This window comes from Mixophyes fleayi, chromosome 5, assembly GCF_038048845.1.
Source record: "Mixophyes fleayi isolate aMixFle1 chromosome 5, aMixFle1.hap1, whole genome shotgun sequence".
Taxonomy (NCBI): domain Eukaryota; kingdom Metazoa; phylum Chordata; class Amphibia; order Anura; family Limnodynastidae; genus Mixophyes; species Mixophyes fleayi.
The window spans coordinates 33087989-33103010 of NC_134406.1; the positions used below are offsets into that span (position 1 = coordinate 33087989).

The following is a 15022-nucleotide window of genomic DNA, read 5'->3' on the forward strand; positions in this document are numbered from 1 at the left end:
CCGAGCCCACCCGAACGTTGCGGATCCGAGTCGGATCCGAGACAGATCCGGGTATTGGCGCCAAATTCAAAAGTGAAACTGAGGCTCTGACTCATAATCCCGTTGTCGGATCTCGCGATACTCGGATCCTATAAATTCCCCGCTAGTCGCCGCCATCTTCACTCGGGCATTGATCAGGGTAGAGGGAGGGTGTGTTAGGTGGTCCTCTGTGCTGTTTAGTTCTGTGCTGTTTAGTTCTGTGCTGTTTAGTGCTGTGCTGTTTAGTGCTGTGCTGTGCTGTGCTGTGCTGTGTTCTGCAGTATCAGTCCAGTGGTGCTGTGTGCTGTGCTCTGTCCTTCTGAGGTCAGTGGTGCTGCTGGGTCCTGTGCTGTGTCCTGTTCAGTCCAGTGGTGCTGTGTCCTGTGCTCTGTGCTTCTAAGGGCATAGTTATTTCCCCAATATTCCCCTGTGTTTAAAAAAATAAAAAAAAGTTTTTTTTATAAAATACCAAAAACTACTTTAATATTTTTTAATTACCACAAAATTTTCACAACCAATCCTGCAGTATAAGCCCATTGGTACTGCAATATTACCAAGTTCACACATTCAGCAGTAAAAGTCCAGTGGTACTGCAATATTACAAAGTTTACACATTCTGCAGTATCAGTCCAGTGGTGCTGTGTCCTGTGCTCTGTCCTGCTGAGTTCCGTAGTGCTGCTGGGTCCTGTGCCGTGTCCTGTTCAGTCCAGTGGTGCTGTGTCCTGTGCTCTGTGCTTCTAAGGGCATAGTTATTTCCCCATTATTCCCAAGTTTGTAAAAAATAAAAAAAAAGTAAAAAAAAATAAAAAAATTAAAAAAAAAAAAAATATATAATAATTATAACCAAATTTGCAAAACCAATCCAGCATTATAAGTCCATTGGTACTGCAATATTACCAAGTTCACACATTCAGCAGTAAAAGTCCAGTGGTACTGCAATATTACAAAGTTTACACATTCTGCAGTATCAGTCCAGTGGTGCTGTGTCCTGTGCTCTGTCCTGCTGAGTTCCGTAGTGCTGCTGGGTCCTGTGCCGTGTCCTGTTCAGTCCAGTGGTGCTGTGTCCTGTGCTCTGTGCTTCTAAGGGCATAGTTATTTCCCCATTATTCCCAAGTTTGTAAAAAATAAAAAAAAAGTAAAAAAAAATAAAAAATTAAAAAAAAAAAAAATATATATAATAATTATAACCAAATTTGCAAAACCAATCCAGCATTATAAGTCCATTGGTACTGCAATATTACCAAGTTCACACATTCAGCAGTAAAAGTCCAGTGGTACTGCAATATTACAAAGTTTACACATTCTGCAGTATCAGTCCAGTGGTGCTGTGTCCTGTGCTCTGTCCTGCTGAGTTCCGTAGTGCTGCTGGGTCCTGTGCCGTGTCCTGTTCAGTCCAGTGGTGCTGTGTCCTGTGCTCTGTGCTTCTAAGGGCATAGTTATTTCCCCATTATTCCCAAGTTTGTAAAAAATAAAAAAAAAGTAAAAAAAAATAAAAAATTTAAAAAAAAAAAATATATATAATAATTATAACCAAATTTGCAAAACCAATCCAGCATTATAAGTCCATTGGTACTGCAATATTACCAAGTTCACACATTCTGCAGTATCTTGTGCTACATATAATGGAGACCAAAAATTTGGAGGATAAAGTAGGGAAAGATCAAGACCCACTTCCTCCTAATGCTGAAGCTGCTGCCACTAGTCATGACATAGACGATGAAATGCCATCAACGTCGTCTTCCAAGCCCGATGCCCAATCTCGTAGTACCGGGCATGTAAAATCCAAAAAGCCCAAGTTAAGAAAAAGTAGCAAAAAGAGAAACTTAAAATCATCTGAGGAGAAACGTAAAGTTGCCAATATGCCATTTACGACACGGAGTGGCAAGGAACGGCTTAGGCCCTGGCCCGTGTTCATGACTAGTGGTTCAGCTTCACCCACGGATCTTAGCCCTCCTCCTCCTCCCCCCCCCTACAAAAAATTGAAGAGAGTTATGCTGTCAGCAACAAAACAGCAAACAACTCTGCCTTCTAAAGAGAAATTATCACAAATCCCCAAGGCGAGTCCAAGCGTGTTGGTGGTTGTCAAGCCTGACCTTCCCATCACTGTACGGGAAGAGGTGGCTCGGGAGGAGGCTATTGATGATGTAGCTGGCGCTGTGGAGGAACTTGATGATGAGGATGGTGATGTGGTTATTGTAAATGAGGCACCAGGGGGGGAAACAGCTGATGTCCATGGGATGAAAAAGCCCATCGTCATGCCTGGTCAGAAGACCAAAAAATGCACCTCTTCGGTCTGGAGTTATTTTTATCCAAATCCAGACAACCAATGTATGGCAATATGTAGCTTATGTAAAGCTCAAATAAGCAGGGGTAAGGATCTTGCCCACCTAGGAACATCCTCCCTTATACGTCACCTGAATAACCTTCATAGTTCAGTGGTTAGTTCAGGAACTGGGGCTAGGACCCTCATCGGTACAGGGACACCTAAATCCCGTGGTCCAGTTGGATACACACCAGCAACACCCTCCTCGTCAACTTCCTCCACAATCTCCATCAGATTCAGTCCTGCAGCCCAAGTCACCAGCCAGACTGAGTCCTCCTCAATACGGGATTCATCCGAGGAATCCTGCAGCGGTACGCCTACTACTGCCACTGCTGCTGTTGCTGCTGTTAGTCGGTCATCTTCCCAGAGGGGAAGTCGTAAGACCGCTAAGTCTTTCACCAAACAATTGACCGTCCAACAGTCGTTTGCCATGACCACCAAATACGATAGTAGTCACCCTATTGCAAAGCGTATAACTGCGGCTGTAACTGCAATGTTGGTGTTAGACGTGCGCCCGGTGTCCGCCATCAGTGGAGTGGGATTTAGAGGGTTGATGGAGGTATTGTGTCCCCGGTACCAAATCCCCTCGAGATTCCACTTCACTAGGCAGGCGATACCAAAAATGTACAGAGAAGTACGATCAAGTGTCCTCAGTGCTCTTAAAAATGCGGTTGTACCCACTGTCCACTTAACCACGGACATGTGGACAAGTGGTTCTGGGCAAACGAAGGACTATATGACTGTGACAGCCCACTGGGTAGATGCATCCCCTTCCGCAGCAACAGCAACAGCTGCATCAGTAGCAGCATCTACAAAATGGCTGCTCATGCAAAGGCAGGCAACATTGTGCATTACAGGCTTTAATAAGAGGCACAACGCTGACAACATATTAGAGAAAATGAGGGAAATTATCTCCCAGTGGCTTACCCCACTTAGACTCTCATGGGGATTTGTGGTGTCAGACAATGCCAGTAACATTGTGCGGGCATTAAATATGGGCAATTTCCAGCACGTCCCATGTTTTGCCCACACCATTAATTTGGTGGTGCAGCATTACCTCAAGAGTGACAGGGGTGTGCAGGAGATGCTTGCGGTGGCCCGCAAAATTGCTGGACACTTTCGGCATTCAGCCAGTGCCTACCGCAGACTAGAGGCACATCAGAAAAGCTTGAACCTGCCCTGCCATCACCTCAAACAAGAGGTTGTGACGCGCTGGAACTCCACCCTCTATATGCTGCAGAGGATGGAGGAGCAGCAAAAGGCCATTCAGGCCTACACAGCCACCTACGACATAGGCAAAGGAGTGGGGATGCGCCTGAGTCAAGCGCAGTGGAGACTGATTTCCGTGTTGTGCAAGGTTCTGCAGCCATTTGAACTTGCCACACGAGAAGTCAGTTCCGACACTGCCAGCTTGAGTCAGGTCATTCCCCTGATCAGGCTGTTGCAGAAGCAGCTGGAGAAAGTGAGGGAGGAGCTGGTAAGCCATTGCGATTACAGCAAGCATGTAGCTCTTGTGGATGTAGCCCTTCGTACGCTTTGCCAGGATCCGAGGGTGGTCACTCTTTTAAAGTCAGAGGAATACATTCTGGCCACCGTGCTCGATCCTCGGTTTAAAGCGTATGTTGTGTCTCTGTTTCCGGCGGACACAAATCTACAGCGGTGCAAAGACCTGCTGGTCAGGAGATTGTCCTCTGAAGAGGACCGTGACATGCCAACAGCTCCACCCTCATTTTCTTCCACATCTATGGCTGCGAGGAAAAAGCTCAGTTTTCCCAAAAGAGGCACTGGCGGGGATGCTGATAACATCTGGTCCGGACTGAAGGACCTGCCAACCATTGCAGACATGTCTACTCTCGCTGCATTGGATGCTGTCACAATAGAAAAAATTGTGGATGATTACTTTGCTGACACCATCCAAGTAGACATGTCAGACAGTCCATATTGTTACTGGCAGGAAAAAAAGGCAGTTTGGAAGCCCCTGTACAAACTGGCTCTATTTTACCTGAGTTGTCCCCCCTCCAGTGTGTACTCGGAAAGAGTTTTTAGTGCAGCGGGGAACCTGGTCAGTGAGCGGCGAAGGAGGTTGCTTCCTCACAACGTTGAAAAAATGATGTTTATAAAAATGAATAATCAATTCCTCAATGAAGTACAGCACTGCCCTCCAGATACTACAGAGGGACCTGTGGTTGTGGAGTCCAGCGGGGACGAATTGATAATGTGTGATGAGGAGGAAGTAGACACTGTAGGGGGAGAGGAATCAGAGGTTGAGGATGAGGACGACATCTTGCCTCAGTAGAGCCTGTTTAGTCTGTACAGGGAGAGATGAATAGCTTTTTTGGTGTGGGGGCCCAAACAAACCAATCATTTCAGTCAAAGTTGTTTGGTAGGCCCTGTCGCTGAAATGATTGGTTTGTTAAAGTGTGCATGTCCTATTTCAACAGCAGACCTCTCAACTGCAGCTCATCCCTCCTCTGCGGGGATAATGTCTCCTGTGCTCTGACACGTCACTCTGTGTACTCTCAGCCTCAGGATCTGACACTACAGCTACCATGCCTCTTGTAGCAGCCCTCACTCCAGGGCCTCTTCCATGTGCAGTGTCCCCCTCTCTCTTGGGTTCACTATAGTGGCATGGAGTTCTCCCCCTCATCCAGGGCACACATTCCTTGCCCTGGCTCAGTCACCACGCTCAGACTTCCAGGCAATGCTGGGGGAGCCTGGGAGCTTCCACCCCAGGTCCCCAGCTACAACTCTCCTCTCCTGTGTCTTCTCTCTCTTTCTGACACTTGAAAGATCGTGCCTTTAAATGAAAAAGTCAGTCTTGATTGCACGACTATGTGCAAGTGCAACAGGGACATTTTTTTGGGTTTACAAAGTCAAACAGTAACACTACGACCCTGTCTGTCTGGGGTCTGTCAATGACGAATTGTCTGGAGCATGTTTTGAGGAGGTATTGTGGCCCCGGTATCAAATTGGGTACCGGGGCCACCCCACTATGCAGTCCAGATACTTGTTTGGTGGAATTCCGACACGTGGAGGGTTTTTTAATTATATTGTGGCCTCGGTACCAAATTGTGTACCGGGGCCACCACACTACGCAGTCAAGATACTTGTTTGGTGGAATTCAGACCAGTTGAGGGTTTTATTATTATATTGTGTGGACCACTCTATCTATACCACACTACAACTCTATACCACTCTATTTCCTACTTTAATTCTATTTAATTCTATTTCCTACTTTAATTCTATTACTAATTAATTACCATAAAGAGGAACCAAAAAAACCAATTTTACCAAAAGTATAATATGACTTAGACTTACAAACACTACACTTGAAAGATCGTGCCTTTAAATGAAAAAGTCAGTCTTGATTGCACGACTATGTGCAAGTGCAACAGGGACATTTTTTTGGGTTTACAAAGTCAAACAATAACACTACGACCCTGTCTGTCTGGGGTCTGTCAATGACGAATTGTCTGGAGCATGTTTTGAGGAGGTATTGTGGCCCCGGTATCAAATTGGGTACCGGGGCCACCCCACTATGCAGTCCAGATACTTGTTTGGTGGAATTCCGACACGTGGAGGGTTTTTTAATTATATTGTGGCCTCGGTACCAAATTGTGTACCGGGGCCACCACACTACGCAGTCAAGATACTTGTTTGGTGGAATTCAGACCAGTTGAGGGTTTTATTATTATATTGTGTGGACCACTCTATCTATACCACACTACAACTCTATACCACTCTATTTCCTACTTTAATTCTATTTAATTCTATTTCCTACTTTAATTCTATTACTAATTAATTAACATAAAGAGGAACCAAAAAAACCAATTTTACCAAAAGTATAATATGACTTAGACTTACAAACACTACACTTGAAAGATCGTGCCTTTAAATGAAAAAGTAAGTCTTCATTGCACGACTATGTGCAACAGGGACAGTTTTTTTCTTTACAAAGTCAACTAATAACACTTGGACCCTGTCTGTCTTTAACATACTTAATGGGATCTCAATGACGAATTGTCTGTAGCATGTTTGGAGGAGGTATTGTGGCCCCGGTATCAAGTTGGGTACCGGGGCCACCCCACTACGCAGTCCAGATACTTGTTTGGTGGAATTCTGACACGTGGAGGGTGTATTTATTTTATTGTGGCCCCGGTATCAAGTTGGGTACCGGGGCCACCCCACTACGCAGTCCAGATACTTGTTTGGTGGAATTCTGACACGTGGAGGGTGTATTTATTTTATTGTGGCCCCGGTATCAAGTTGGGTACCGGGGCCACCCCACTACGCAGTCCAGATACTTGTTTGGTGGAATTCTGACACGTGGAGGGTGTATTTATTTTATTGTGGCCCCGGTATCAAGTTGGGTACCGGGGCCACCCCACTACGCAGTCCAGATACTTGTTTGGTGGAATTCTGACACGTGGAGGGTGTATTTATTTTATTGTGGCCCCGGTATCAAGTTGGGTACCGGGGCCACCCCACTACGCAGTCCAGATACTTGTTTGGTGGAATTCTGACACGTGGAGGGTGTATTTATTTTATTGTGGCCCCGGTATCAAGTTGGGTACCGGGGCCACCCCACTACGCAGTCCAGATACTTGTTTGGTGGAATTCTGACACGTGGAGGGTGTATTTATTTTATTGTGGCCCCGGTATCAAGTTGGGTACCGGGGCCACCCCACTACGCAGTCCAGATACTTGTTTGGTGGAATTCTGACACGTGGAGGGTGTATTTATTTTATTGTGGCCCCGGTACCAAATTGTGTACCGGGGCCACCACACTACGCAGTCAAGATAGATAGATGCGTATCATAGATAAAGTACATTCAGTGGTGTGGGGCAAATTGAAAAATATTCAAAATGCACTGACATTATCAAAAACAAGAGGTTGTCACATGCTAAAACTCCAACATGTATATGATGGAGAGGATGGAGGAGCAGCCGTATGTGTAGTGTAATGCAGACCTGTTGAAGGTTTTTTATATATTTTATTGTGGTGCCCAGTGCCCACTCCTCTACGCAGTCCAGGTACATTTATTGGTGCGAATCAAACAAGTTGATGGTTTTCTTATTATATATATTGTGGTGACCCACTCCTCTACGCAGTCCAGGTACATTTATTGGTGCGAATCAAACAAGTTGATGGTTTTCTTATTATATATATTGTGGTGACCCACTCCTCTACGCAGTCCAGGTACATTTATTGGTGCGATTCATAAAAGTTCAGGGTTTTTAAGATATTGTGGTGACCCACTCCTCTACGCAGTCCAGGTACATTTATTGGTGCGATTCATAAAAGTTCAGGGTTTTTAATATATTGTGGTGACCCACTCCTCTACGCAGTCCAGGTACATTTATTGGTGCGAATCAAACAAGTTGATGGTTTTCTTATTATATATATTGTGGTGACCCACTCCTCTACGCAGTCCAGGTACATTTATTGGTGCGATTCATAAAAGTTCAGGGTTTTTAAGATATTGTGGTGACCCACTCCTCTACGCAGTCCAGGTACATTTATTGGTGCGAATCAAACAAGTTGATGGTTTTCTTATTATATATATTGTGGTGACCCACTCCTCTACGCAGTCCAGGTACATTTATTGGTGCGATTCATAAAAGTTCAGGGTTTTTAATATATTGTGGTGACCCACTCCTCTACGCAGTCCAGGTACATTTATTGGTGCGAATCAAACCAGTTGATGGTTTTCTTATTATATATATTGTGGTGACCCACTCCTCTACGCAGTCCAGGTACATTTATTGGTGCGATTCATAAAAGTTCAGGGTTTTTAATATATTGTGGTGACCCACTCCTCTACGCAGTCCAGGTACATTTATTGGTGCGAATCAAACAAGTTGATGGTTTTCTTATTATATATATTGTGGTGACCCACTCCTCTACGCAGTCCAGGTACATTTATTGGTGCGATTCATAAAAGTTCAGGGTTTTTAAGATATTGTGGTGACCCACTCCTCTACGCAGTCCAGGTACATTTATTGGTGCGAATCAAACAAGTTGATGGTTTTCTTATTATATATATTGTGGTGACCCACTCCTCTACGCAGTCCAGGTACATTTATTGGTGCGATTCATAAAAGTTCAGGGTTTTTAATATATTGTGGTGACCCACTCCTCTACGCAGTCCAGGTACATTTATTGGTGCGAATCAAACCAGTTGATGGTTTTCTTATTATATATATTGTGGTGACCCACTCCTCTACGCAGTCCAGGTACATTTATTGGTGCGATTCATAAAAGTTCAGGGTTTTTAATATATTGTGGTGACCCACTCCTCTACGCAGTCCAGGTACAATTATTGGTGCGAATCATAAAAGTTCAGGGTTTTTAATATATATTGTGGTGACCCACTCCTCTACGCAGTCCAGAAAGATACCTTGTTGCAACGTTTTGGACTAATAACTATATTGTGAGGTGTTCAGAATACACTGTAAATTAGTGGAAATGCTTGTTATTGAATGTTATTGAGGTTAATAATAGCCTAGGAGTGAAAATAAGCCCAAAAACTTGATTTTTAAACTTTTTATGTTTTTTTCAAAAAAAATCCGAATCCAATACCTTAAATCCGAACCGAGACCTTTCGTCAAGTGTTTTGCGAGACAAATCCGAACCTCAAAAATAACGAAAATCCGGATCCAAAACACAAAACACGAGACCTCAAAAGTCGCCGGTGCACATCCCTAGTTATTGTTAATATGACCCAGTTGCAAATGATAATTGCTCTACCACCCAGGGATTAAAGCTTTAGAAGTACTGTAGTTGTATGGTCTGATCTCTGACACATATTAGTGCAGAAAGAGAAGCTTTAGTCAATCAAACCAAGATTACCTAGCATGTGAAATTGGGGTGACATTTCTTTTCTTAATGCAAAGAAGCTCCTCTGTGATATTAAGACATGTATTATCACATATGGTATAGCTTGACTGGTATATTTGTATTTGAAATGGATATAATTTCTGGGTATTATGCAATGTAATTACTGCAATTAACAAAAAATGAAACACTGTGTGGTTGCGTGTTGGCTTTTCAGTAATACGCACTTTAGATCTTAAAGGATAATTCGACTTTCCAACAAGTGGCTTCCATTAAATCTATGAAATCCAAATATACATATTTCCCAATACAACATGGTACCTTCAAGTCTTACTTTAAAGGATCCACTATGCCTGACCTCCTGTGGAATAATATTATTTAGTTATGTTGCTTTGGATAACACACAGCTAACTGTCTGGCCTGCCTAGTCCCACTTCCATCACCATTTTGTGTTACCTTCTCTTCTCTGCGGATGTTAGCTTTGTGCATGAATAGATAATTAGCTGCTACAAGCAGCTGGGCGATGATGTCACAGGAGAGAGAATGATGCAGCAATGGATTATGTAGTTCACAACCACAATCATATGCATCTAATGCTGTGATATTACTGCAGGCTGCTTTTCCCCAATATAACTTCATTTTGAAAAGATAATGCAATTAGATTCACAGAAGAATTCTAAAAAAGTTATTTTCGAGGTCACAATAATAAAACGAAAATACCGACTCATGTATTTGGAAAATATTAGCTTTATTACAGATTTTATTTTAAGATGGAAGTATCCTTTAAATGAAGCATAGTGAACAAAGGACCTTTTTTACAGATGGCACCGAGGTGGGAGACTGAATACGATGTTGGTCGTCCAATAGAAAATACATGTTGATTGCAATTAGAATGTAATCAGGCTGGAGTTTAATTTTTTACTCCTCAGGGGCAAATGCGGGATTTTTAGAGAGCTGTTCCCATGCAGCCAGAGTGGACATGACCAGCATGCAAAGGGAATGACTATCATTGTAGCCAATGCGAGGCCATTCTCCAACCCTTCCCCTGCCCTTCAAATGTAAAGGCAATGCTGTGTGCACTACTGTTAGGTGCACCCAGCTCCCCCTTCATGAGCATTGAATCAGTGTCACAGTGTGAGGCAGGACATATCTTCCAACTGTACAGGCAGCTGGAATAAAGTCTTGACTAAAAGGAATGGGACAGTCATCCAAAATCAGGGACTGCCATACCGCCTGCTCCAGCAGGGTTCACTACCTGTTGCTGCTTATGCCTGAAGCTCAGTTGCTGCTTGTCTGGATATTGGAATGATCCTGGTACTGTTGGAAAAAGATAGGTACATGAAATATGGAAAGCCTAGCAATGAGCGTACACTCTAGGTCTCCCACACCCCAACCAGCCCCAATGTTATATCAGTTGCACTCAAGTTTAATAATTAGGCCTCCAACCCTGCAAACAGCCATGGCAGACGATCTCTCCTGGGTACACACGTTTATATATTACATGCAAGGATTTTTCCACGCAGAGGGTCATTCCTGTATGACCGTATATCCTTGATATATGCAGAAAAAGGCTAGTATGACACATCTATAATCATAACAATGTCATTATGTGTAGGAATCAACTATTTGAAAAAAAGTCCCATCATGATGTCTGGAATTAATGCCATGCTTGCCCATTAGTAACATGATCTGGGAGTTTTCTACCATGCAACTTTCTGGAGGGATGTTTTATTAAGTTCCATTTAACTTCCCTGACTTATAAATGTATTTAAATAATGTTCTCTAGCATTTTATCATGTCTTATTATTATAAATTGTGAGTTATGTTTCGATACTGTGATATGGCTTCAGTAGATTTAATTATATGATAAAAAATAAACTTTTCACATTGATTCACATTGATTTATTTGTAGAGCCAATTCTGTGACCTGGAACCCACACAAAATGATGGGTGTCCCGCTCCAGTGTTCTGCTCTTTTGGTTAGAGAAGAGGTAAGTTTCCATAAGTTTAATAACTTATATTCTTACAGCATTGTCACAAGGTTCCAATTTACCTTTTCTTTCTTACCTGTTACAAGCAATGTTAAGATACTGTCTTAACAAGTGTTAACAGGGTGTTGTAAAATCATTGGCAGCAACATGAGATAAATATTTTAAATTGAAAGCATTTAATGTACAGAACCTGCAAAATAATAAATGGAATATAGAATGTTGTGTGCACAACTAGCTTGTTATTTCAGTAATGTCCCCAAAGACTGATGGTGTGGTTTGAGCAGTGTCCTTGCAGAATATGGACAGTCACAGGCTTTGCCAACGGCAGGGACCTACTGTATAAATTTCAAAAAGGCATCCTGATAGACTTTTTTAAACTCCTCAATGAGGACTCCTCATGGCAATGAGATTTATCAGTAAGCAGCATTTTATTGACATATTAAAAAGGATGTCCACGTTCGGATTATATGTATTACTTTAATTTATTGGTCTTATCAGGTTCTCCTGAAAATGGTACTAATTTGCTGTGCTTCTCAGCCATGTTGTGATAGGATTAGGCAGAGATGATGACTTTTGTAGCCCTGGGAAATGGCACACCTCTAGATACAAATGATATGAAGAACCCAAACCAGAGTCATGTTGTATACCATGGGGATAAAAGTAAGCACAACTACCTGATATAATGTATACTGCGCCCATGGTGGTTCTACCACTTCAGGAAATTATAATATACTATAGTAGGTAATTGTATTGGTGGTGATTATGTGAGTACTGTTCCTCTGTAAATGGTGCAATTATTTGCTACTGTAGAGGACACATTTAACAAAACTAATGGAGTAGTAAATGTCACCTATATTGTTAAGAATGTTAAGAAGACTGCAATTATAGTTATTTTCTGTCCTTTAAAGTTCTAATGGGTTGATCATTTACCATGTAACATTATTTTTCTGTGATTCCTACATATATTATTTTAAATGCATGATATTTACATGAGTGGAAAATATTAACGTTATCTACACTGGCAAACTTGGAATGATCCCCTCAGGCTCTAAAATTAATACTAATGCTCTAATCCTTATCTCAGTGCCACATATGGTGTTAGGTTTACTTAATTTCCTGATGTATTGCTCCAATTCTGACCCCTATCCAGTGATTCTCATGTCAGAATGTCTAAGTAGTGTAGAGCCAGGCTACAAAAAAAAAAGTTTGTCCACTTCCTCAAATGAGTTCACCCCATTTATTGTCACAGGAACAATGTACACACATGCAGTCTAGAATTAAGAGCAACAAGAAGTCTGGGAACCTTTTAATTTTATTAGGTCTATATCGATATTGGAGTCTTACATCACTTCAAGTAAATTAAACAAATTGAAAATGTAAAAAAATCTGTTTTACAAATGAATCGGGGCAATCTGCTTGTGATTTGGAAATTCTAGGAAGTCGAAACCAAGGGCTAGTGATGCCCCTATGCTTAAGTTCTGTTTTCTTGAAGTGGGGATAACATATAGATATAATGGGCATTTGTAACCTGATGTTTCTCTGGTAATGCTATCTGGAACCCCACTAAGGAAAACAGCGCCACATGGGAGGCCATTAAAATATATCATATTGCCTAGTACAGTTCAATTAATTAATTGTTCTTTTAAGGCTACTATATTGTTAAACATGTTTTAACTGGATGAATCACCAGGAGATATTAATTAATGTTTGTATTCTGCAGGGATTAATGCAAAACTGCAATCAGATGCATGCGTCCTACCTCTTCCAGCAAGATAAACATTATGACCTCTCGTATGATACTGGGGACAAGGCTCTGCAATGTGGACGCCATGTGGACATTTTTAAGCTGTGGTTGATGTGGCGAGCAAAGGTAAGGACTAGTACTCCATTAAATGTAACTTATATAACACAGGAGAAAGGGCAATCTTACTTATCAACGCAATGGGGTCATTGCTAATAAGTTGGCCCCTAAATCAGGTAAAGCTGTTCAGTATTCACTAAGTTCTGAAATAACAGGTCAGTGCCACAGTGGTTAAATACATATGTACTGCCATATATAAAAAGAGAACAAAATGAGAATCAGGAAAATATAGACCTGTTTACTGGACTTCAGTCATGGATAAATTATATTAGTGATACCAAGGGATGCTATTGTGAAATATATTGTAGAAAATAATTTGAAGTTAACATGGTTTTATGAGGGATCAACAAATTTAATTCATATTTATGAGGCGACAAGTTTCAAACTAAATCTTGGTAGTGCAATCAGTCTGGTACATTAGGTGAGAGTGCTTGTTCTAGGGGGAAACGTGAGTCCCTGAGTAGAGAACTTATTAAAAGAGAGAAGACAAAAGGTTTTTGGATGCCTTTGTTACAAGAAATTGTATATGTAGCTGTAATCAGTAGAGAAGATTATAGGAATGATTGATCCAGGTATTATTATTATTATTATTATTATCCTTTTTTATAAAACACCACAAGATTTCTGCAGTGTCCAATAGAACACAAACAGTAGACCATACAGGTTGAAACAGTACAGAACAATAAATGAATAATACCAAGATTCCAAAAGCTCCAAGCATAGCTAGTATAGTGAAGTAGGAGCAGAATAATAGGTATGGAGACAGGAGGGAGGAGGGCCCTGCTCATAAGAGCTTACATCCTAAAGGCACTGCAAACAGACAGCAGGCACAATGGGAAGTCAACGGAGGGGATTTAGTGCAAGTGGAGCTAGTAAGGGGACAGGGGAAGATAGAGGTGAGTAGATCAAGTGTGGAGAGATGGTGAGGTGGATGGCTGGTAGGCTTTGAGGACTAGATGAGTTTTAAGTGCCTGTTTGAAGGTGCACAGATTAGGGGACAGGAAGGTAGTGTACAGCGAAAAGAGAAGAGGGCCAAGAACAGGGCCCTGAGGGAATGCTACAGGGAGGGCGAAGGAGGGGGGGGATGAACCTGAAGTGGATACAGAAAAGGAGCAGTTGGTGAGGTATGAGGTGAACCATGTAAGGATAGAGCCAGGGAGGCCGAGATAAAGAAGGGTCTGTAACAGGAGGGGGTAGTACACAGTGTTGAAGGCCACAGAGAGGTACAGGAGGATGAGCAGGGAGTAGTGACCCCTGGAATTAGCCAAGTTAGTTAGTTACTTTGGCCAGGGCGGTTTCAGTGGAGTGGAGGGGGTGGAATCCAGATTGGAGAGGAATTAGGAGGGAGTTGTCCAAGAAATGCTTGGTGCAGTGGTTGCAGACAAACCTTTTGAGTACTTTAGAGGCATAGGGGAAAAAATAAATGGAGTGATAATTAGTGAGTGAGATAGGGTTAACATTTGTTTTTTTGAGAATTGGCGACATAAGGGCATATGTAAAGGAAGAGGGGACAATGCAAGTGCAGAGTGACAGGTTAAAAAGGTGAGCGAGGTAGGAATAGGCTGTGGGGAATTGGGAGTGAAGTAGGTGAGAGGGGATGGGATCCAGGTGCTAGGTAGATATGGGAGAGGAAAGAATGAGGGAGTGGACTCCCTCACCTGAGGCAGGGCGGAAGGAGCTCCATGGTTGGTTGCTGAAAGATGGTAGAGCGATAAGGGTGGCAGGAGAATGATGTGAGAAGGAGATGTGGAGCCTGATAGCCTCAATTTTGGAAGAGAAAAAGGAGGCAAAATCGTCTGTAGAGAGGGAGAGCGGAATAAAGGGGATGGGGAGTTGAACATGGAAAAGAGGCGGCGAGGATTGGAGGACTGGGAAGAAATTTGTAAGCAGTTGGTAACTTCACAAGTTAGTACTGTGCACACAGTGGTATTTGGCCCTGCTTGCTGTTCTCCACACATAAGCTGGGTACACACTACAGGTTTCTCTTCCAA

General features: G+C 42.4%; 1 protein-coding gene across 1 annotated transcript in view; it reads left to right on the forward strand.

The window, feature by feature from the left end:
- Window positions 1-15022, forward strand: part of GAD2 (glutamate decarboxylase 2) — an 83567-nt gene that overhangs the window by 57950 nt on the left and 10595 nt on the right. The window contains exons 12-13 of the mRNA XM_075211976.1: window positions 11092-11170; window positions 12891-13040. Of these exons, the coding sequence (XP_075068077.1) occupies window positions 11092-11170; window positions 12891-13040 (229 nt within the window). The remainder of the gene's footprint in view (window positions 1-11091; window positions 11171-12890; window positions 13041-15022) is intronic.